The 24,253-nt window shown below is 35.8% G+C and overlaps 2 protein-coding genes across 11 annotated transcripts; one reads left to right on the top strand and one right to left on the bottom strand.

Moving 5' to 3' along the window:
* Positions 1-6,353: 6,353 nt before the first annotated feature.
* On the top strand, positions 6,354-12,790 carry LOC109208079 (endo-1,3;1,4-beta-D-glucanase-like). 8 transcript variants are annotated; one of them, XM_019371099.1, is made up of 10 exons: positions 6,354-6,450; positions 6,602-6,742; positions 7,376-7,397; positions 8,024-8,150; positions 8,355-8,445; positions 8,545-8,634; positions 8,992-9,092; positions 9,871-10,007; positions 11,089-11,116; positions 12,525-12,790. In XM_019371099.1, exons 1-9 carry the CDS (start codon positions 6,420-6,422, stop codon positions 11,114-11,116), a joined length of 768 nt encoding a protein of 255 aa, XP_019226644.1. In that variant the 5' UTR covers positions 6,354-6,419; the 3' UTR covers positions 12,525-12,790. The 8 variants fall into 8 exon arrangements, with proteins under 8 accessions (XP_019226644.1, XP_019226642.1, XP_019226643.1 ...); XM_019371097.1 differs by having other exon boundaries at positions 12,435-12,790; XM_019371098.1 differs by lacking the exon at positions 12,525-12,790 and adding an exon at positions 11,255-12,428.
* A 2,064-nt stretch (positions 12,791-14,854) lies between these two features.
* On the bottom strand, positions 14,855-19,669 carry LOC109208078 (sm-like protein LSM2). Of its 3 annotated transcripts, none has more exons than XM_019371094.1 (4): positions 19,521-19,669; positions 18,551-18,605; positions 18,201-18,359; positions 14,855-15,324 (listed from the first exon to the last, which is right to left on the bottom strand). In XM_019371094.1, the coding sequence occupies exons 2-4, from the start codon at positions 18,551-18,553 to the stop codon at positions 15,205-15,207; spliced, it is 282 nt and encodes a 93-aa protein (XP_019226639.1). In that variant the 5' UTR covers positions 18,554-18,605; positions 19,521-19,669; the 3' UTR covers positions 14,855-15,204. The 3 variants fall into 3 exon arrangements, with proteins under 3 accessions (XP_019226639.1, XP_019226638.1, XP_019226640.1); XM_019371093.1 differs by having other exon boundaries at positions 18,551-18,602; positions 19,521-19,668; XM_019371095.1 differs by lacking the exon at positions 19,521-19,669 and adding an exon at positions 18,729-18,994 and having other exon boundaries at positions 18,551-18,602.
* Positions 19,670-24,253: the final 4,584 nt, after the last annotated feature.

Genomic DNA, 24,253 nt, shown 5'->3' with positions numbered 1-24,253 from the left:
GTACCTTTATAGATAGGGAAATTTTGACCATGAAAAGATATACCAGAAAAGAAATAACAAAATATTCTCCCTCATATTTATTTTGTCTCAATTAATATATTTTTCTACTTTGCTCTCATTTCTTAATACGTTATCAGCACGAGGTTCTAAACAACTGAGGTTATCTGTTTCATCCGAATTTATCTTCTTCCTAAAAGAGGTAGTCGGTTTCTTTTCTGATTCAGGTATACATTCATATGTTTATAGACGTTTCTATTAGGATCTTCTTTAACCTGCAATTTAATTACCATATGCATAACTTGTTTTGAATATGATTATAATAATTGCATTGGTATGAAAACAATAAGTTTCGGTTAAATTGTTATTTCATTATATAAACTACGAAGAAGTTTAATCTTACACATAAATATTTAAGTATTAAATTGAATTACAATAATTAGACTAATTAAGCCCACATCCAAATATTCTAACAGCATATGCATTTAGAAGGAATTCTTGCAAAATTTTCAAAAGGTTTAAATGTGTCTTCAATAAATTTATCACTTAAGTGTACAAACTAATTAATGACTTTAAAATTAACGACTTAACTATTAGATGAATCGTATTGAATGTTGAAACTTGTCAGAATTGATATCATCTAGTTTATGCCTACTTAGCTTATTGGAACGTATTCTAAGTAGAATAAAATTATACTAGTACATATTAATTCAACTTATTTATTCTATGGAAATATAATTACATGTCTAAAGTTTTTGTGGGTAATATTAAATACTAATTTATCATCGCACTGCACATAATTGTTTGTTTGACAATTATACATATAGAATATTAATACACGATTATGTACTACAGTGAATTTTTTATTGATAATAATTCTTATCATTCTAATTCATTTATTTATATGATAGTTTTCACTATATCGAATTTGTCAAAACTTGAATTTATGGCACTTGATATCTCTGGGAATAACTATTTGCCATGGTACTTGATGCTGAAATTCACCTTGACGCTAAAGGTCTTGGTGACACTATTAAAGAAGGAAATGAAGCATCTAGTTAGGATAAGGAGAAAGCCATGATTTTCCTTCGCCATCATCTTGATGAAGGGTTAAAAAGTGAATATTTAACCTTGAAAGATCCATTTCAATTATGGACTAGTTTGAAGGAACGATATGACCACCTAAAGGTCACGGTATTGCCAAGAGCTCGTCGTGAGTGAATGCACTTACGGCTACAAGATTATAAGACCATAAGTGAATATAATTCTGCTGTATATAGAATAATTTCCCAACTAAAATTATGTGGGGAACCTATGAATGATGAGGACATGCTGGAAAAGACTCTTTCCACTTTTCATGCCTCAAATATGGTGTTACAGTAGCAATACCGTGAAAAGGGCTTTAAGAAATATTCTAAGTTAATTTCATGCCTTTTGGTGGCTGAATAACATAATGCCCTTTTAATGAAAAATCATGAAGCCCGACCCACTAGATCAGCTCCATTTCCAGAAGCGAATCTGGGAATGATAGATCCAAAGTTTGAAAAAAGACAAAATAATTATCGTGGCCATATAAATATACGTGGTCGCGGCAAGGGGCGAAATAATAATCGCCATGGTGGTGGTCGTTATAAACAAGAGAACAATAAGGGTTCTCAGAATAATCCTTCAAAAGGCAAAGGTAATGTTTGCCACCGATGTGGTATGAAAAATCATTAGGCACGAATTTGTCGTACACCTGAACATTTTGTCAAACTTTATCAAGCATCTATTAAAGGGGAACAAAACAAAGTTGAGACTCACTTGACTTTTCAAAATGATGTTAAGGCGGGCCCTATGAATAATCATGATAAAGTTGAAGCAAACCTTGCCTATAAAGATGATATGTTTGAAGGCCTTGCAGATATTACTCATTTAAAAGCTGGACACTTCTTTGAGCATCATAATTGAAGACTTATTATTGGAAAATTATAAGAATAAATGTATTTCTTTTTATGAAGTTCATATTTTGAATAAAACTTTTTATGTTGTCAGTATTTAATTTCCTAAATGTACTTTCTTTTGTTCTTAAAATTTTTAATATTACTTATGATGTATTTTTTTCTTCTTCTTGAAGAATATGAAATCTTCCTAGTCTTCAGTTGGTCGTATGAATAATAAAGAAGAAATATGTCTTCTGGATAGTGCTAAGATGCACACCATATTAAAAGATAAGAGATATTTCTCTTACTTAATTATGAAAGAAGTCAATATCATAACAATATCTGGTAGTACAAAATTAATTGAGGGATCTGGAAGAGCGACTGTATTGCTACCAGGAGGAACTATATTGGTTGTTAATGATGCATTATATTGTAGTAGGTATCAAAGAAACTTGTGGAGTTTCAAAGATATTTGCCAAAATGGCTATCATATCGAGACTACCAATGAAGGAAAGGTTGAATACCTTTATATTACTACAATAAAAGCGGAAAAGAAGTATGTGCTTGAAAAGCTTCCCGCATTTTCCTCCGGATTATACTACACTAATATTAGTGTAGTTGAATCACATGCCATAGTAAACGAGGAGTTTACTAATGATTTTATTATTTGGCATGACTGGTTGGGCCATCCCGGTTATAACATGATGCGCAAAATAATTGAGAATTCACATGGTCATTCATCGAAGAACCAGAAGATTCTTCAAACTAAAGAATTCTCTTGTGCTGCATGTTCTCAAGGAAAACTGATTATTAGACCATCAGTAATTAAAGTTGGAGTTGAATCTCCTGCATTTTTGGAACGTATACAGGGTGATATATGTGGGCCCATACACCCTCCATGTGAACCGATATTATATGATTTTGATAGATGCATCTACAAGATGGTCACATGTGTGCTTGTTATCAACCCGCAATTTGACATTTGCAAGGTTACTAGCTCAATTAATAAATTAAGAGCACAGTTTCCAGATTATGCAATTAAGACACTTCGTCTTGATAATGCTGGTGAATTTACGTCCCAGGCCTTTAATGATTATTGCATATCAACTGGGATAACAATTGAGCATCCAGTTGCTCATGTTCATACTCAAAATGGTCTAGCAGAATCATTGATCAAACGGCTCCAATTAATTGCTAGACTAATGCTTATGAGAACAAAACTTTCCATTTCAGCATGGGGCCATGCTATTTTGCATGTAGCAGCTCTTGTGTGGATCAGACCTACAATTATCATAAAGTCTCCCCAATACAATTGGCTTTTGGTCAGGAGCCAAATATTTCCCATCTTAGAATATTTGGATGTGTAGTATATGTTCCAGTTGCTCCACCACAAAGCACAAAGATGGGACCCCAAAGAAGATTGGGGATATATCTTGGGTATGAATCTCCTTCTATTATAAAATATTTGGAACCTATGACTGGAGATTTATTTACGGCAAGATTTGCTGATTGCCATTTTGATGAATCAGTATACCCAATATTAGGGGGAGAAAATAAGCAATTGCAAAAGGAGATAGATTAGAATGCATTATCACTATCTCATTTAGATCCTCGAACAAAGCAATGTGATCACGAGGTTTAAAAGATAATTTATTTACAAAATATTGCAAATCAACTGCCAGATGCATTCACTAACCTACCAAGGGTGACTAAATCACATATTCCAGCTGCTAATGCTCCTATTCGAATTGATGTCCCGGTTAGACAATCTATAAATACAAATGAGTCCAAGCCATGCTTGAAACGTGGTAGACCAATTGGTTAGATAAAAATCCTCGAAAGCGAAAAGGAGTAGGAGATCATAATATGGAGGCAATTGATCAAACAGAGCCCCGTGAAATAACAAGTGATAAGACCTCAGAGGAGGTCCAGGTACCTGAAAATAATAAGAGTGAAGAGATCTCAATAAGTTATGTCTCTACAGGAAAAAGGTGGAACCGAAATAATATTATTGTCAACAAAATTTTTTCTTATAATGTTGCTGTTGAGATAATACAACAAGATGAGGATCTTGAACCAAGATCTATCGATGAATGTAGATTAAGAAATGATTGGCCAAAATGGAAAGACGCTATCCTGGCAAAATTAGCGTCACTTGAAAAACGTGAAGTATTCAGACGTATAGTTCGAACACCTGAAGGAATAAAGCCAGTGGGATACAAATGCATTCATCTCAACACCTGAAGGAATAAAGCCAGTGGGATACAAATGGGTTTTTATGCGAAAATAAAATGATAAAAATGAAGTCGTTAGATATAAAGCACGACTTGTGGCACAAGGATTTTCGCAAAGACCTGACATTGATTATATGGAGACATATTCTCCTGTGGTGGATACAATCACTTTCAGGTATCTTATAAATTTAGCAGTCCATGAAAAACTTGATATGCGTCTAATGGATGTTGTCACAGCCTATTTGTATGGCACATTAGACAACAAAATTTATATGAAAATCCCTGAAGGGTTTAAAGTTCCTGAAACTAATAAAAGTTTTCGGGAAGCTTATTCAATAAAGCTTCAAAAATCCTTATGTGGATTGAAACAATCAAGAGGAATGTGGTATAATCGCCTGAGTGAGTATTTGCTGAAAGAAGGGTATAATAATGATCCAATTTGTCCTTGTGTTTTTATAAGAAGGTCTGGATCTGAATTTGTTATAATCGCTGTGTATGTTGATGATCTAAATATCATTGGAACTCCTGAGGAACTTCCAAAAGCAGTAGACTGTTTGAAGAAAGAGTTTGAAATGAAAGATCTTGGAAAGACAAAATTTTGTCTTGGTCTACAAATTGAGCATATGAAAGATGGAATTTTTGTCCATCAATCAACTTATACCGAAAAGATCCTAAAGCATTTTTATATGGATAAAGCACATCCATTGAGTACCCCGCTGGTTGTGAGATCACTTAATATAAATAAAGATACATTCCGACCTCATGAAAATGATGGAGAGCTTCTTGGTGATGAAACTCCATATCTTAGTGCAATTGGGGCACTAATGTATCTTGCAAATAATACTCGACCTGATATAACTTTTGCAGTAAGTTTATTAGCAAGATTTAGTTCATTTCCAACAATAAGACACTGGAATGGTGTTAAACATATTTTTAGATACCTCCGAGGGACTATTGATATGGGGTTATTTTATTCTTATGAATCCGATTCACAGCTGATTGGTTATGCAGATGCAGGTTATTTGTCTGATCCACATAAAGCCCGATCTCAAACAGGCTATCTATTTACTTGTGGGGGTACAGCTATTTCATGGCGTTCAACAAAACAAACTTTAGCTGCTACATCTTCCAATCATGCAGAGATAATAGCTATTCATGAAGCTAGTCGAGAATGTGTATGGTTGAGATTAGTGACTCAACATATTCAACAACTGTGTGGTCTTTCTTTAAAAACGAAGATTCCAACGATATTGTATGAAGACAATGTTGCTTGCATAGCTCAACTTAAAGGGGGATATATCAAAGGAGACAGAACAAGTACATTTCACCAAAATTCTTTTTCACACACGATCTTCAACAAAATGGTGAGATAGATGTTCAACAAATCCGTTCAAGTGACAATCTAGCAGATTTATTCACTAAGGCATTGCCAACATCAACATTTGAGAAGCTGAGACATAAGATTGGAATGCATTGTCTCCGAGATATCAAATAAAGCTTTCGTCAGGGGGAGTATAATACGCGCTGTACTCTTTTTCCCTTAACCAAGATTTTGTCTCAATTGGGTTTTCCTGGTAAGATTTTTTAATGAGGGAGCACTCAATGCGTATTACAAGATATGTGTACTCTTTTTCCTTCACTAGGATTTTTCCCACTGGGCTTTCCTAGTAAGATTTTAACGAGGCACATTATCTTTTATATGGACATCCAAGGGGGGGTGTTATAAATGAGATGAATGCATTTGTATGTCCATTTAACGTACTTTGTATTCATGTACTCAATTAAGAAGTACATTAACTTATAATCAGTGAATGGATTTGTACCTTTATAAATAGGGAACTTTTGACCCTATGAAAGATATACCAAGAAAAGAAATAACAAAATATTCTCCCTCGTATTTATTTTGTCTCAATTAGTATATTGTTCTATTTTGCTCTCATTTCTTAATACCATGCAATTTTAGAATTATCAACCCTATAGTTTAGTGGTATTAGTGAAAATATTCCTTTTCTCTTTCCCTATCCCCTATAATTTCTATACAATATATTACTAGTATCTAAATTTATTTATTAAAATATATACTCCATAATTCATAAGTATTAATTGAGGGTCAGTTATGACCTTTTAATGATTCCGTCAATGACTATGTCATTTGACCTTTCATTTTGAAGTCAAGAGAAAAGGAGATTTTTATCCCATTTAAAAGGTATAGGGGATAATATTTCCTTGTTACACTGAATGAGACGCATGAAAGTGTTGTACAAAAATGAGATTCTACATAATCTCTCTCATATCAGGTGAATCCTAATTAATTAATTAATGGTATCCTCCTTTTCCATATCTCTCTGTGTATAATCAATCACTCATTATAAAGTCACTGTCTTGGTCACACACACAAACAAACACTCTCTCTGTATTGTATCAATCTAAAGTAGCAAAAGATGGCAGGGGCTGAATGCTGCGAGAACCCACCAACATTGAGCTCAAGTAGCGGAGTTGGGTCCGTTTTAGAAATTGGAGGCTTCAAAGCATACGTCTCTGCTCCTTCCTCTTCCAAACTCGCTATCCTTCTCGTCTCCGACGTTTATGGTACTCACCTCCTCCCTTTTTATATAACAGCCGTCTTATTCATCAACTTTCTTCTATAGGATTCTGCTCCCTTTGCACTTTCATTTCTCTTTCTGCCCCTTCTTACTCAATGAGAGCATTCTATTTTTCAGTATTTTTGTATTTCCCCTTGCTTGTATTCCTTGTGCTAACGAATACAGTCAATTTCGTGTTCAAATACAAGCCCGTAACAATTGAACAGTAGCTACGAATAATAATTAGGTAAATTATAGTTACTTATGTTAATTAGGCTCTAAACTTTAGTGCTTTATGAAAATTCCCCCTTTTTTTTTTTTAGTACAATTAGTATGGTAGTTAATTTACTTGTAGCAAGAAATACAACAATTAGAGCCTCAGCAACTGGATGTATGGAATGTTTATTAAGTTCTTTTACGTTCTTGCATTTTCGTTATTGAAAGTTTCTTTGCATCGAGTTTTCCAAAGTTCAGGCAAATTGGGTACACAACAAATATTTATTCTGGATTAGCAAGAAAATTTATATGTATATTAGAGATGCAAAAGACTTTTTGATTTTCTTGTTTAGTTTATTATAGTGAAGGGATGAACTTTTTATTTCGGAAGACGATTTCTTATGGTCTTAATAATTCTTGGCAGGTTATGAAGCACCAAATCTAAGGTACGCACTGCTTCTCAAGTTCAGCCTAGAATAGTCAAATAGCTTTTAAATTACTATTCTTTCCCACCTCACAATTGTTACTTGCTTATTGTGTAAAAGCTCTTGGCTTAATATCTCTCTGGTGTTTATCAAACACCAAATTAAGCAAAAGAGTGCTTAAAAACTTGTTTGACCAGCTTTTAAGCTTACTCAAACACCGTTTATATGTCCATTTAACCAAAAAGATTGGTCCTACCAGGCGGATGTGGTATTAGTATGGATGGGAGTGAAGAAGCTAAACATGGGTCCAAATAGAGCGGATGTACATAGCTCATCCAACTAGTTCGGGATTATGGGATAGTTGATTGATTGATTGATTCATCTCTCAAATGTATACTCTGAGAATGTTTCTGCTTCTATCGCACTTCCGTTTTGACATTCAGACATAGGAATATTCTTTATAACCACAATGCTTCCAGAAAATGAGTCTAACAGCTAGCAATTCAGTGATGTGTTATCATTATATCTTTTTGGTTACGTTCCAAGGGAAGAAGTCAGGTCACCATTCTCTGTGTTTGTCCAGTTATTTTTTTTTATTTCCTATTTATATCTTTGGCTGATCGCAAAATTCAACTGTTTTTATGTAGGACTCTTGCTGACAAAGTTGCAGCTGCAGGGTACTATGTGGTAGTTCCTGATTTTCTTTATGGTGATCCTTATAATCCTGAAAACACGGAGAAGCCTTTATCAATCTGGATACAATCACATGGAACAGTATGTGTTCATAATTTGTTGAACTTAGGCTTTCTTTTTTATTAAATAGCCATTGATTTGACTCTAGAGAGTCAAAGGAGGCCATGCCATCGACATCCTATTTCTCCATTCATTAAGTTGATAATGCTTGGGAATGTTCCATGACATTCGTAGCAACACTCTTGCCACTATGCTATTAATTTTTTATTTGTTAATTCTTTTTAGGATAAAGGATTTGAAGATGCAAAAAAAGTTGTTGCTGCTCTCAAAGATAAAGGTATATCTGCAATTGGGGCTGCAGGGTTTTGCTGGGGTGGTAAGTTTTTGCACTTTAAGGTTTTAGGGTTATTGATGTAAAGGGTCAATGCTTTTGTGATGGTTGTGAATGTGATCCTGACCTCCAGTTTTCTAACAGCAAAGGTGGTTACCGACCTAGCCAAGTCTGACTACATTCAAGCTGCAGTGCAATTGCATCCATCATTAGTCAAAGTTGATGATATTAAAGGTATGGCTGTTATTACTAAAATCACCTGTGATCAGATTGAGCTATTACCTCTGATTTATACCAATTTGTTGCATATTCACCCGTTCCATTTGATTTTCTCAATGTCACTTGAATCCTGGATTTTATACGAATTTGTTGCATATACTGTTACCGCAAGGGGCATTGAGATCCAGATTGATGTTTATACTCCAAAGACTTCATATAGCTGGTTGTATTAATATGAGCTTTGCTACTTAATTTATGAATACCCTTGGTTCTAAGCAATTGGTAATTAACTATTGTTTGAATTCTGATGACTACCTTGAACATGTATCTTTTTTATCCTGCCCATCGACTGATGATACATATTACTTGCAGAGGTTAAGGCACCAATAGCTATTTTAGCAGCTGAGATAGATAGAATCTCTCCTCCGGAGCTTATTAAGCAGTTTGAGGAGATTTTGTCATCAAAACCTGAGGTACATGACATTTTTTTTTAAGGGAACCACCTAGGTTCCAAACTCGAATTCATGGGTGATTTATTTTAATAATACTCAAAAGAGATAGTACAGGTAAAGGGGGCTAGGCCTTACCACAGGCGAACCTACTCTATGGGGAGGGGTGTCACAGGATCCCGTTAACCTCGGATATATATACCCAGCAAAATGTAGATATGTTTTACTAGGCACCCTGATACACAAATATTAAAATGGGTCAGTGGCCGACGGGGCTCCTTAACTCTCCCCTTAGGTTCAATGATCTGGGTTCAGTTCCTGACTATAGCATACTGTTTTGTAATTGAACAACTTTTCTTTAGCATACCAGATTCCTTTTTTTTTTATTTGCTTTTTCTTCTCCCTCCACGACAGAAATTAGAAACTAACTCTTTCTCCAATTCCAAACCCAGCTTCTCTCTCCCTAACTCACACCACAGTCCGCCAGGACCGCCACCCACCACCGCAATGTCTTGACAGAAGTTTCGCCGGCGAGACCAAAAGACATTGGTACCCCCTCCACGCTCTGCCTCTGGGCCTTACCTTAATACTCCTAGTGAGGATAGGACTATAAGAGTTGATTATTAGGATTTTGTCTGTCATTTTACATGATGTCATTCTAAAAAGATTATGTGGGAAAATAATACTATCATGTTTATTCAGGGGATACACTGATATAAGTAAGTAACTAATTTGATGAATCTCTCAGTGTGTTACAAGATTTTAGATTAACCATTTGCTTTTGCTTTCTTTCCTTAATAAGGTGGACAGCTTTGTCAAAATATTTCCTAGTGTTAAGCATGGGTGGACAGTAAGATACAATGTTGAAGACAAAGAGGCAGTGCAGAGTGCTGAAGAAGCCCATCAGCACATGTTAGATTGGTTTACCAAGTATGTCAAGTGAGTGCAAAGGTACATGCTGGTAGCTGCATTTTCCAGTTAAAATGTCTTAAAGTCTTTCATGAGAAAAATGAGGTTGCTAAATATTGATAAACCCCGTATTGTACCTCTTATTTGATGAGAAGTTATCTTGCTATGATCATCTGAAGTGTACTGTTGCTGGTATTATCTCATACTAGTATTTATGCCTGAGATGATTTTAAGTAACTTGTGTTGTCCAATGTATCTCTTTTGATTACTTTCAACCTAAGTTGCTCGGACACGGGTGCGGATCTAGAGGTCGAATCCTTCAAGATGTAAATTCTAAGATTCGGGGATATGAATCCTAGTACTGATACGGGAGCGGGGATCCGGCTAAAAATAATTCAAAAAAAAAGAAAAATATCTCTAAATTATGATAAATTTTGTGGAATACTCACCTATAGCTTGTAAAGTGTGGATTTTTTTATTCTCAAATTGTAGATAAGTTTAAGGATTAATTTCCTAGATAAGATAAGCTATTTTCTTCGAATTTACCCTAGTTTTGGTTCTGATTTCGGGACAAATTGTAACTCGTCTGGAATTTTTCCGTTTGTCGCGGTCAAAGTATCCAAAATTGTTTGACCAGATCCGGCATGGATCCCATACCCACACCCATACTAGTGTCGTGTCGACACGGACTAAACTGCCCTGTCGGAGCAACTTAGCTTTCAACACTGCAATATGCTTTCACATCTATTTATCACTGAATCTGGCCGTTAATATTTCTTGTATGTGTGATCTGTGGGAAGTAATGATTATTCTTAGCGAAAGAAACCTACATATGCACCAGCCCGTGAGTGCATTAATATGATAATGATGTGTTAAAAGAAATTGAGGTAGACCTAAAATCAGGAAAGTTGTTCTAAAAGACCTATAATCTCTCAATATGTAGGAACAAATTACAGTAAAGGAAAAAGACATATGTGAATACAAAGTAATTGAGATAAATGTTTAGTTTGTAGTTACATTTGGTTCGATATTTGTTAGAAGTATTTCTAGAGTATAGTCAATTCTAACTAATTTAGGATTGAACATGATTAGTTTATTCTGTGATTTGTAGAGAAAACCTGGAGGAAATCACAATTTAAGTAAGTTTTCCATCTGGTTCAGTTAATCTCTAATATAAAGGCATTGCTTCAAGGTACAGTCAGAAGGGAAGTAGATATAGCAGTCTCTGAGGTCTCCATTCCTTGATCTGACTTGACTATAACTAATCGATGATACAGGTAAACAGAAAGTGAACTTGCAGTTTGCTTCATCAGTAATTCCATACACAGCTATGGCGTAGTCTACTTTAGAGTTCATGTGTGGCTCTTGAACAATACATGATGTCCGGTTTAGATGTTTTTAGGACAATGCACTACGCTCAACAAGTTATCGGACGTGTAATTGCCAACTTGATGATTGGCCTTATTATGATTCTTAAGCTGGGTGTATAAACATTCATAGTGTGATTCTTAAGCTGGGTGTATAACCTAGACAAAACACTCATAAATTTGTCCATAAGTTATAAATAGTCAGGAACAAGCAAAAGGTCATTTATCTTGACTATAACTTAATGAATTTCAACTAGGCAGGAAGCATACAAGTGCATTGCTTAGAATATCTCAGGTACTAGTTCTCCATCAGAAAATCAAAGTGCTGATTTGTCCAAAAAGTAGTGTAATGGAGAATGAAGTTTCAATTTATCAGCAGTTAACATTGCACGGCTGGGGGTCTTTGTAGTACAAAATCATCAAACCATCATTAATAATTGAGTTTAGTTTCAATACACTGATAGTGTAAAAGAATCTTTACCATGTAACTGTCCTTAATGGCAATCTGCTATAACAGGTCAAATAATACCCATAGTGTAAATTTCTTAACATTGTTGCTAAGAGGATCTTTAGAAGTTAGTTATAAAAAATCATTGGATAAAAAGAAAAGAAGACGAAAATAAAACGTGATCAAAGTATGGAACCAATTTGGTACAACTCCCAGCCTCACATAGTGTTGCAATTGCGAGGATTTTCATTGTTGAGGTAACTGGTGTAGTCATTCATCCCTGACATGGGCAAACTTGGAGGATGGAAACCATACTCCGGTGGAAACATGCCCGGATGATAAGGCGGATAACTAGCTTCTCCGTCATATAGTCTTTGGTAAAGATTTGGCAGCTGCCAAAACGTAGAAGATGCTTTCTCTCTTGCTTCTTTAGTTACGCGGTCTTGAATGGATCCGGATCTTTTGTGTATTCTGCAATAGCGATCTCTGCAAATTGCTTCATCAACCCCTTTTGGGGGCTCATAAGCTTCAGGTTTATGATCCTTCTTAGTGTCTTTTCTCAATATAAATGTTTCATCTCGACATGAAGATTCTTGATTCTTTTTCTGCTGTCCAACTTTGGTCTTGCCTTTGTACTTGTAGGGATCAGAAGCTTCATTAGAATCATCACGACACGAAGAATCTGGAATCTTGTTCTTCTGTCCAACTTTAGTCTTGCCTTTGTCCTTGTAGGGATGAGGAGCTGCTGCATTTTGTTGATCAGGAGCAGTAGTATGTACTTCTTCATGAAGAGGGGGATGCTTGTTATAAGATATGAGTTCTGCTGCTTTCTTTCTCAATTTGTTGTTGATAGTATTCGTGAGAACAAAAGGATCAAATCTTCCTTTAATGTTAGCCAATTTTGTTTTTGGATCATGCATAACATCAAATACACCTAGCATAAGATCCAAGATTAGACATTCTTTGTTATAAATGGTTTCATAAAAGGTTTAACCAAAGCATTCATGCTCAGACTTAATCAAAATTGTACAACAATAATGGGACTCATAAGAAAATAAGCACAAGATTTAAAATTTTGTATCATTTTACATGACGGGACTTTGGGTGAACATGCTTTGTGCACCGGTCTGCCCTATCATTTTACATGATTTGCGTGGATGCATGTATACACTCATACTGGAATTACACATTTGTTAAAATTACAATTATTAGTGTTAATATATATGATTCTCTCTTTTTAACTTTTTTGGTAAAATTACAAATAGACTTGTCGTGCAATAAGGCCCTCTCTAATAAGGTCTATTTGACATGAAAATTGATAAATGAAAGAAAAAGGATAAAACCAACTTAAACAATTACCTTCGACTTTTGTTAACAACTTCTTCAACTTCTTTTGACACCCTTTGCAACAGCAGACATCAATTTTTATAACACACACCTGCAGTTTTAAAGTGCATCCAAGATAAATACTCATAGTTCACATATTTACAATTACAAAAAATATATAAGATTATTATAATGTAAGATGAAAAGAGATATAAAAATGGTAAAGATTGGAAAGGAAGAAAGTGAATACCCGATCATAAGGACTCTGTTCCATCAAGACAACTTGATTCCACCACCAAATAAGAAAACAAACACAAGAAACACAATGTACCGAGTATATAGTATGTATACAAAATATACTTTGAGGAGTTCAGAGAGAAGCGAATCTAAGATTTTAATTCAGTGAGTGTGGCTACCACTATTAATTACTCTTTTCTGAGAACATAGGATACATATTTGGCATAAATATATATCTCTAAATAACTGCATATATATTATACCAGCACAAAGCAGTGACTTCGAATTATTGGCAAAATTGAAATGGACAATCTTAAAACAAAAGGGGCTAAATATTTTGCATGCAAAACCAGGAATTTTAGAGGATCTAAACTAGTAAAATGGTGTCATAATGAAAAATATACCCAATTTATAGATACAGATTCTGATTATGGAAAGTAGCAGCATTTTATGGTAGGAAGCAAAAATATTGCTAAACTAGGGTCGAACATTAATTAACGTAAGATTTTGGCAGAAACTAAATCTTCCATCAGTTAGTGCTATAAAGTAGTCACTGAGGGAAAGTAAATATTGTAGATACTTGGGATCAATGTTTCTGATTCTTATATGGATAATAAAAAAGGTTAAAAATATATTTATAGAAACGAAACGAATAGAGAATAAATACAGAATCTGGTAAAAGTAAAAAGTTATATGTTTAGCATGATGTACACAATGTAATATCGTGATTAGAGGTACAAAACTATAAATATAAAACAGCTTAATATATATATGGTAAAGTAATTTGACCTAGCTATTACTAATTAGTAGAAGGAAAGAAGCTTCTTCTCAAAGATTTTACCTTTTGCCACAACCAAGAATTATAAGTGAATGTTAATCTCCGAGGTGTAGTTTAGCTATTTCCGTGTTTGAGCATTGGAACACCTATTAGCCTATGTTATTTCTTGTTTAATACTAAAAAAATTACAAAAGCATTACTTAATAAACTTTGAAGATCTATACTGTTATTTTTCTTATGTTTATTAAGTGTTCGATATTGAATACATTCATGCCTTATTTCATGTAATGTCACTAAAAAGAATTACATTAAATCATGAGATCATGACACGTAGCTTTCAGAATTTAAACAAGTATTATATATGCATATTATTCTCACTAAAATACATTTCTAATTCTAACTCTTATGTTCTTTGCTAAAATTCTAATTCTTTACATAGTATTTGAGCCAGAGGTGAATCCCAAACTTGAACTTTAGAGACATACACAGAGTCTGAACCAAAACTATTGATTCTAAACCCGTAACTTTAATTATACATCAGCCATCCTGATATGAGCTAAACACGATATAACTTTTGTATTATTAATGCCTTTCACATAACTTTTGTTGGTATTATGTTATCTAGTCTCTAGCACAGACAGAGAGCATCGCAAAACTTGCATTTTAGTGTAAGGAGGAAATAATCTCCAGGACCAGTTACAAATTGAATAGTAGAAGATGCTGATCCTCCAAAAATCTCATATTTTACTTCTCCTGAAGATAGACATATAACTAGAACATTTGTATGGTCCATAAGAACGATTTTTCCATTGGTAGGTAACATTTCCCCGAAAAAAGTGGCACTACGGAAGGATCTCGGGCGTTTTTAACATTCTTAATTTTGTCAAAAGACTGAGAAATGTCTTAGGGTCAACATTCATATCCACTGGTTTCACATCATTGGTTGCAGTAGTCATTACAGCTGTGCATACTAGTAATTAGAAGGAAACAGTGAACAGTTAGAAAAAATCAGTATATGCCGATTCATCCAACTGAAAACGTGAAAATGGACTGTATTTCAAAGTCCAGATTTCAGCCACCCCGAGCTTCTCTCCTTGTAGCATCATGAAGAAGTTCTATGTCAACTCCATCCGGAGGTAACTGCACATATCTCACCACCGATCCTCTGATGAAGCAATTCCTCACTGATTTCTGTCACCATCAAAAACAGTTTTATCAGCACTATAGCGAGAAATGAAATGAGTACCAAAACACAAAAAGAAGAAAATACTAGGGACAAAAAGGCATGTATGTTTCAGCAAAGGAAGAGTGAAAAAAGTAGGCAAATTAAACCCAAGTTCTGTTACTCAAAAAAGAAAGGAAAACAAAAATAGACATACTAGGAAAACCTAATGTCAATACGAGAATGTTCTCGACTTTTTTAAGTGAAGCGCCAATTAATATATATATATATATATATATAGTAATTTGCATATATAAATAACCAAAAACTCAATAGCAATAACGTATTAGCAAATATTTCAATACAAAAACTTAAAGTAGATAGTAGATACTAGAAGTCTAGAACAAGATAGTCAATAATTCATGAAGAAGAAGAGGAAGAAGAAGAAGAAAGAAGAGTCTCTTGCTTTTTTTGTGGAAAAAAACGATGCTTCTGTCACATCCTCGTCTCCTTGCCCCACTGATGCCTCCTTGCCACTTTTCTAATTTCGCGACGCCTCAGCTGAAAATAGTGACGGGCTTCAGCTTTGTGTCGCCACATGTTATTAGCGCTGAGGTGAGCGCTATTTACAACACTGGTTCATACCTTTAAAATTGCAGGAATAACATTTTACAGTATAGGAATATAGCGTATAAGAAACTGACGACCGGGAAAGGTTGATGGCTACATAGCTTGCCATATAAATAGAAAAGAGACCGTCATCTTTACATTGGCGAAATAATCTTTCTTTTTGTAACTATACATCCCAATCTATAGGATTAATTAAGCTGCAGCTCTACCGAGATCTCCTTCCCTACTCTACAAGGAAGTGGGTGCTTGCCTACGTGGAATGGGCCAAAGGACATCTGTTTTCTTTAATTCAGATGGGGCGAGCTGGATAAGTGAATGAAAAAAAAACAATTCACAAGGCGAAACACGAGGGAACCCAACCTAGCGGGAAAAGTGCAGCAGGGTCAGAGGGGCATGGCGAAATTTGCCCTTGGTAGGCGTAGGTTAGGAGGGTGAAGCATCTACCATTCCCCCCATTGCTATCCCTAGCACCATCTAGGATATTCATAATTCGTGGTCCTATCCTAATTGTTGATTCCGGTTCCAATTTCGTGCACCTAGTAATATTTTATGGGCCTACAGGGATAGTTGCTTCCAGCTCCAACTTTTGTATCTAGAAAACAAGATGCAAAAGTAATTCCGAGCCAATGAGACCAAAAATTGCAACATTGAAAATTAACATTACCACCAGAGGCGGATCTATGTAGAGGAGAGGGGGTGGTATGCCACTGGGTCGCTCGAGTAAAAATTCATATATACACTGGTATTTTCACGTAAAAAGCGTTCATAATTAGAGTGTGGCACCCTCAGTCACAAAGTAAAGTTAGGTGCCGTGGTCCAAGTTTTTCTTACCAGGCGTAAGACCCAAGATCGATACTTGCCTCACTCATCTTATCAATTCAATTTTACGGTTCCTTTCCGCCTCACTTGTTCCCTTTATTCATTTTCTTTTCTTTTCTTGATTTCTTTTATGTTCATCTTTGTATTTCCTCTCTTTGTACAACCCTATTTTTATTGTTTATTTAAATTAGAAATTTATATTTGCCTCTGTTTTCTTTTTTAATATCCCAAATTTTTTATTTGCATATGCTTTTAATCATTTTTTATCTAGTTAATGTTTTTTTTCCATGATTTCAAGTAAAGGACCAAACATTTTCAGTTTGGTTATCACTTGTTAAGTGGTAAGTTTACATTAAATAGTGACACCCACAGCTATCAAATCCTGGATCCGGCTCTGATTACCACATATGCGTTGGTTCCAAATTGGTAAGACATCAAGGCACCAATGAGACAACAAATTCAATCTGTTAAAGCCATAGAAGATTTTCAACCCAAGAAGAAGAAGAAGAAGAAGAAGACGACGACTCATAACGAAACAACACAAGGTCATTTATTTGGAGAGACCATCATATTTCACCCAACCACAGGCGATATCATTGTGGTTATATATAGAGCATAAGGTTCACCATTCTATTGACTTCTCTGCAGCTTCCATGTTGAGTAAGACACAAAATTCTTTAGTTAAGGTTTTCCCCAGCACTACAATAGTTACAGTTATATTGGATTCTTGTACTTGCAAGTTCTTAACCTTGGAATAAGAAATCCGCAGTGTCCAAATGTTCAAAGAATGTAAAGCTAGACGCCTTCAAGTAACATAAGTAGTTACATTAAAACAGAAAGGTGAATAGATCATAGCATAGCTTATAACAAATATGAACAAACACTAGGCCTTAGCAGGACAGAGCCACTAAACAATCATAGTCATAGTGATCGACAAAGCTCATAACCATAGACTAAAATTACAAAAAGAATCTCATATCGTTGTGAACCTCAGTGACCAGAATTTTAGGCACACAGAGAAGTTAATACTTCAAATTGACCTTCTTCACTGGACATCAGTACTTCAAAGTGGCCCTCCTTAATTCAAATATCCAACCAACAGTAAATAGTTCTAGCAAAACTATCAGGGTTCACAACTAAAGACTACTATGGAGAAGAAAAATATTATGCCCTCCTAATGCATAACCAAACCAAAAAGAACAAATTCACAAGTTCTTCAATTGAGAGAGTGAGAGAGAGCCAATCAGAGGTTCTCAACCAATCGTACACAAAGAGAGAAGGTGAAAGAAAGAACAAAATGAAATGCATGGCCACATATTTTCACAGATGAAATTGACGATTGAAAACAAAAAGAACAAAGATAGAAGAACACAACATAGCTCATAAATAAAATGAACCCTAAATGTCAATTGTCCCACCCAACCCACACGATTGGAGGAGAACAAGGAATAATTACCATGTGGGGGTACTTGTCCTCGTCAACAACCCTCGTGTTTTCAAGCTTAATGTTCAGATACTGATCAACTGAATGTAATGTTCCTCGGATAGCCAAATCATTCTTCAGTTCCACAGTCACTTCTCTGCCTACCAGATCCTTGAAATATGAGAAAAACAACTGGAAAACAGAGTGGGTCAGAGGCAAAGCCCAGCCAGAATATAGATCAAATAAATATATGAGAAAAAACCTCAAATAAGAATTCATTCCAACAAGGTAAATAAACTTCCCACTGTAGAAAAATTGGAGAAAACAAAGCAGACACCAAGTATATACAGCACTAAGAAAGAGAGATCAGGAAAAAAGAATACCATTTTTCTCTCCCAGGAATATCACTGTGCTCTCTCTGTCCTTGACAGCTCTCTGCTTCAACAAAATTGGACAATTTCAGACTTTTTTTTATAATATAGTACAACAACGGAGAAGAACCATGATGTCTCAAGTCCAAGTTCCAGTCAAGTCAAAACACACTAGGTGATTTCTTCCCACCTGTCTAAAACTTGGTAGGCAGAATTATCCTGTATTGGTGCATGGTAGTAGGTACACGGAGAATGAAGAATAGTCGAGGTGCGCAGGCCCGGACATCACCTTCAATAAAAACCCAGCACAACAACAACACCTAGTTTTTGAATACTGTGAAGATTCATAATTCGCTGAGGATTGATAAATTGACTAGTTTTAGTCTGAACGGACAACCTACTCTACAACCGCCCCCTTTATCCAAGCTTGGAACTAGCAGTATAAGCTAACATAAGATGCTGAGCTCAGACAAACAGATTTCTTGCTTATAAAATATATAGTATAAACGGAAAATTTCTAATTGTTACAGATGTTAAAAAGTCAGTTCAATAGCACACCAAACAAACTTCAATGGCCCGTCTGTTTAGACTGTATTAGATATAATCGGAATGTTATTCAATTATTGGTTAGGAATTAGAATCAGTTGTAAATCTTGACCTCCAATAATCCCAAATGCTGAATAGTAACAATAAAAAATAAAAAGAAAATAGCATCTTTTACGGTCTTATATATTATCTTAATAATCTAAATATTCACAACTTCAGAGCCATCTATTACATGAGCCTCCAAATAAGAAACATGAGAAATCGAAGTCGACAATATGTTTAAGCAGCGAAGCAGTGCAAAGCATGGAACATAATGAGATTTTTTGTTTTTGAGTTTACCATTAAAAACAAATTTTTTATTTTATTAAACAATTGGGAAGAGGGATTTAGGGTTTTCCTTTTTCAAATACAGAGAGACATAAAGAGCGGAACTTACAACTCGACTTCGCCGGAGGAAGAGATGTTTGAGAAGCAAGTGGAAATCGGAGGTTAGTTTAGATGGAAATTCGCGTCAGAATTTGGAGTTCATTTTTTGCTTGAAAACATATAAACCGTGAATAATGTTAAAACAATTCTTTTTCCTTAATAACGGGGCTTTAATATTATATACTACTAGTAACTTTTTAATTACGCGCGTTGCGCGTGTATTGTATTTATATCAACGAAAATAATTTTTTTTTAAAATTACGTATATAACATTATTTAAAAATAATTTTGAGTTATAAACTGAAATATTAAAAGAAATTATAAATTCTTTTAAAGCGACTTATGTATATTCTACTTAACTTACTAATAGAAGAAGAAATCCTTCCTCGCATAAGTCTTCAGATAGCTTAAGTTTCGAGATTCCTTTACTTCTAGCATATTTGGATCAGTGTCATGAGGACGAGATTTTGCAAGGAATATCAAGTTTTTGACCTATTTTAACTTTCTCCGGCAGTCATAAAAGTTGAAGAATGACTCAAAAATAAAGAGTTTAAAGTTTAAATCAATTACTATTTTAAAATAAAAAAATTGCTCATCGAAGTAATCACCTCACTTTGTGCTATATAAAACTTGAAACAAAAAGCTTCATCCTTGTCCAAATAAAAGTAGAACGAAGAAAGAATCAGTTTAACTTTCCGGAAGAAAATAAGGCAATAAGAATGTAAATAAAACAGAAGCATTTCAATACTCATTCGTGTATCATGCTTTGATTTTTTATACTTTTTCGGAAACTTCCATTACCTTTTTATATTTCTTTATCGTTTACTTCTTCTTTTTTTTTTTTTTTTGGTTGTAGACATCAAAATTTTATTGGATCAAGCCAAATCCTAAATTAAAGATGCTACAGGACTCTTGAAATCCTAGGAGTCTATTAGGGTTTCTTGGAAGTTACTTTACCCTAACCCTAAATTAAAGCTATAAAAAGGGTCACATATTCCCTTTGAAGAGGCATCTCAAAAAATGGAGATCATCTCGAAAATCCCATAAACTCACAGGATATTCACAAAGAGACCAAGAAGTGGCCGGATAATTCTTGATAATCAAATACTTCAAGAACACCAACATACTTCATGGATATCAAATAAATCCATGAAAGCCCGCACTATACTACGTTCGAGAAACACGCTATTCTAGCCCTCGAATCACGGAGATAATCAGGAGAGAAGAATCAAGGGGATAAACAGAATTGTACCCGCGTCTTTTTATGAATAAAATTATGTTTTTTTCATATTTATATTATGGTTGCAATTTATTTTTGTATCACATATAATTTGTTGCAAACAAATTGGCACGCCAAGTGGGATAATTCTGCCCTTCATCTCTTCATCCTGCAAGTCAAAAAACTATAAGTTTCAAATTCAACTTTTTTATGGCTATGTTCAAGGCTTAATGGCTTCAATAGATTCGAACACTTCATTCTTGGAGATGCCGGAAAAAAAAAAACAGATCTCAAATGAGGACTGCAATCCAGGGGGCAACGTCTCCTGTTCAAAGCCGCAAAACTATAAGAAAGACGTCCAAGTAGTCTTTCGCGGAAGCCGCAAACTAACGGAGAGGATGCTCCAAATAATCTCACCATAGCCGTGACACTTCAAAGTGGAGTAAAGAATATTATTTCATCCATTGAAGGCTCAAATTCTGAGATTGCTGTCAAAATCAAGTATCACCTCGTGAGGATTAGTTTGCGTAAAGTTTTAAAATAGCACGTCAAACTAGTGGTTGGAGACCTCATTTTGTTGGAGTCAAAATTCAACTGATATAGTGACTGAGCTATAGTGTTTGCTTGGTCACATGGATTTGCTAGTGTTTGCTTGGTCACGTGATTTGCCAAAGATAAAAGTTGCAATTGACGTGCCATATCTTTGCGAGGAGGGAAACTGATCCGAGTGGCAAAGTCCATGTACAACAAGATATTAAGTTCCTACTGTAGGCATATAAATTTTATTGGAATTAAATCCGTAAAATAATTTGGACAATATTTTAAATTCAAGATATATTGGTCCAAATAAATATTATGGGCTAATATATAAATGAATTAATTATATAAGTCCAATATATATGGATTAAATAAACAAGTCTTAATCCATTGGGACATCCCATTTAATTGGACTAAAGTGATAAGCCCACTTCGTTAAGCCCAAGATGTCATCTTCCTAGAGGCCCAGTTTGGTGCCACGTGTCAAATGACGTGGCACGCCAAGTCAAACGGAAGAGCCAATAGGATCATGCCATGTGTCAAAATGACAAGGCATGCCCAGTCATACTGAAAGGCCAATGAAATCGTGCCACGTGTGCAAGTGACATGCTCTGGCCAATCAAATGTCGCCATGTCACCCTTCAATTTGATTGGTCGGAAAGAGTTTGTTCTTATCATGACTCTTCCCTTTCACAACTATAAATAGGGGTCTTCATAACTCAGAAAAGGGACCAGAAGTTATAACAAGAAGCAAGAGAGAGCTCGTGGATCAAACGCCGCAAATTTCTCTACAAGTTTCAAGCTTCAAGCAATCAAGTTCAAGTTCAAGCTCAAGAAAGAAGAACGAATCAAGATCAAGTTCAAGCAATCAAGCTCAAGCTCAAGCTCAAGAACAAGATCATCGTTCGTGGAAACAAATATAGGTTCAAGATCAAGTTCAAAGGCCCTTGAATTTATTTACTGCTGAAAAGTAGAATCAGAGGAATCATAGAGATTGTAACACTCAAATATTTGAAATAAAATACTACGATTGTTGCGATATTTTCGGTCTTGATTTTATTTTCTCGACACAAATTTATTGTCTACAAATTCTGGCACGCCCAGTGGGACAATCTCTACCTCTCATCTCAACTTTTTATTCACCAAAGTTCAAGAACATTGAAATGGCTTCAAAGAAAATCAACTCCGTTTCAACTTCCACCAAGGCTGCTAACTCCAGGTTCTATGCTGATGTGGAAAGCATCCTCGATGTCACCTTTGGAAGCTTCGGACCAGTTACGAGGAGCAAAGCAAGCTCTTTAGGACAACAAGCACCCCAAGTGCCGTCCGCATCAACCCCTGTTTTCGGATCTTCATCCTCAAAAGGAGCAAGATCTGCCACAAACGCATCTGAAGGAGGAAGCGATGTTGCTGAAAAGATCAAGAAAACTGTTGCTCTGCTTGACCTCCCCGGCTCCAAGCACTCTGCTGTGAAGGAAGATGATGATGCTTCAAGTGATGGATCCTCCCCACTTACACCACATAGCGTGAGCCAATCAAGGATCAATCTGTGTGAAAATCCATGCTACTCTCCGTCATCCATGACAATCATGCAAGCCATGGTGACAAACACTTCATCCATGGAGGAGCAGTTGGCAAACTTGACGGAAGCAATCACTGGCTTGACCAAATGCATGCAAAATCAAGAGGCTAGAATCAACAAGCTAACAGATAGGGTGGGAATCTTGATGGAAAAACAATCTACCCATGCACCCGGCAAGCATCCAGAAGTTCTAGAGAATGACTCTCCCCCAAGACAAGCAGCATCCACTAAGGCTATCCCTGTCTCATCTGAAGGGATGATTCCAATCGATCAACTGAAGGAGTTCATCGAAGGAACCATTAAGAACAAATATGAAGTTGCTGCCAAATCCTCCCTTACATATGCAAAGCCGTACACTGCAAGGGTCGATATGTTGAAGATGCCTGCTGGCTATCAACCTCCAAAGTTTCAACAGTTTGATGGTAAAGGTAACCCGAAGCAATATGTTGCGCACTTCGTGGAGACGTGCAACAATGCTGGGACTTATGGAGATTACCTCATAAAGCAGTTTGTCCGCTCGCTAAAAGGAAATGCTTTTGACTGGTACACGGACCTCGAGGCTGGATCTATCGACAGCTGGGATCAACTAGAGCAAGAATTCCTCAATCGCTTTTATAGCACAAGACGCACGGTGAGTATGATAGAGCTTACAAATACTCGTCAACGAAAGGGGGAACCAGTTATCGACTTTATCAATTGTTAGAGAAATGCAAGCCTCAACTGCAAAGACAGGCTTAGTGAAGCTTCAGGCATAGAGATGTGCATCCAAGGCATGCATTGGGGATTGCGCTACATCTTGCAAGGTATCAAGCCTAGCACATTTGAAGAACTTGCAACTCGTGCCCATGACATGGAATTGAGCATGGCCTCCGCGGGAAATGAAAGGCTGCCCATCTATGAACCTCGCAAAGCAAATGACAAGCAGGAAGTCAGGAAGTGGGGCAAGTTCGTACCCAAGCCTGAAAGCAAAGAAGCTATGAATGTCAATACGTTACCTATGAAGTTCACGACGAAGGTGAGCAAGAAGCAGAGTATGAAATCCACTTCTTTTCAAGACAAACCAAGTGGAAAGTTGACTCTAAAAGAGATGCAGGAAAAAGAGTACCCATTCCTGGATTCTGATGTGCCAGCCATTTTCAAAGAACTCCTCGAGTTAAATCTCATCGAGCTTCCGGAGATGAAGCGACCAAACGAAGCTGGGAAAACAAATGACCCAAACTACTGCAAATATCACCGACTTGTAAGCCATCCTCTAGAGAAGTGCTTTGTCTTCAAGGATAAAGTCATGGACTTGGCTCGCGAAAAGAAGATCGTGCTTGAAGATGAGAAAGCAAGCGCAAACCAAGTCTCTATCACCTTTGGCTCATTCAGTCCGGATGAATTATGTGGTTTTAAAGAAAGTAAA

This window comes from Nicotiana attenuata, unplaced genomic scaffold, assembly GCF_001879085.1.
Source record: "Nicotiana attenuata strain UT unplaced genomic scaffold, NIATTr2, whole genome shotgun sequence".
NCBI lineage: Eukaryota > Viridiplantae > Streptophyta > Magnoliopsida > Solanales > Solanaceae > Nicotiana > Nicotiana attenuata.
The sequence above is the reverse complement of the archived record's forward strand: the minus strand, read 5'-3'. Positions and strand labels throughout refer to the sequence as shown.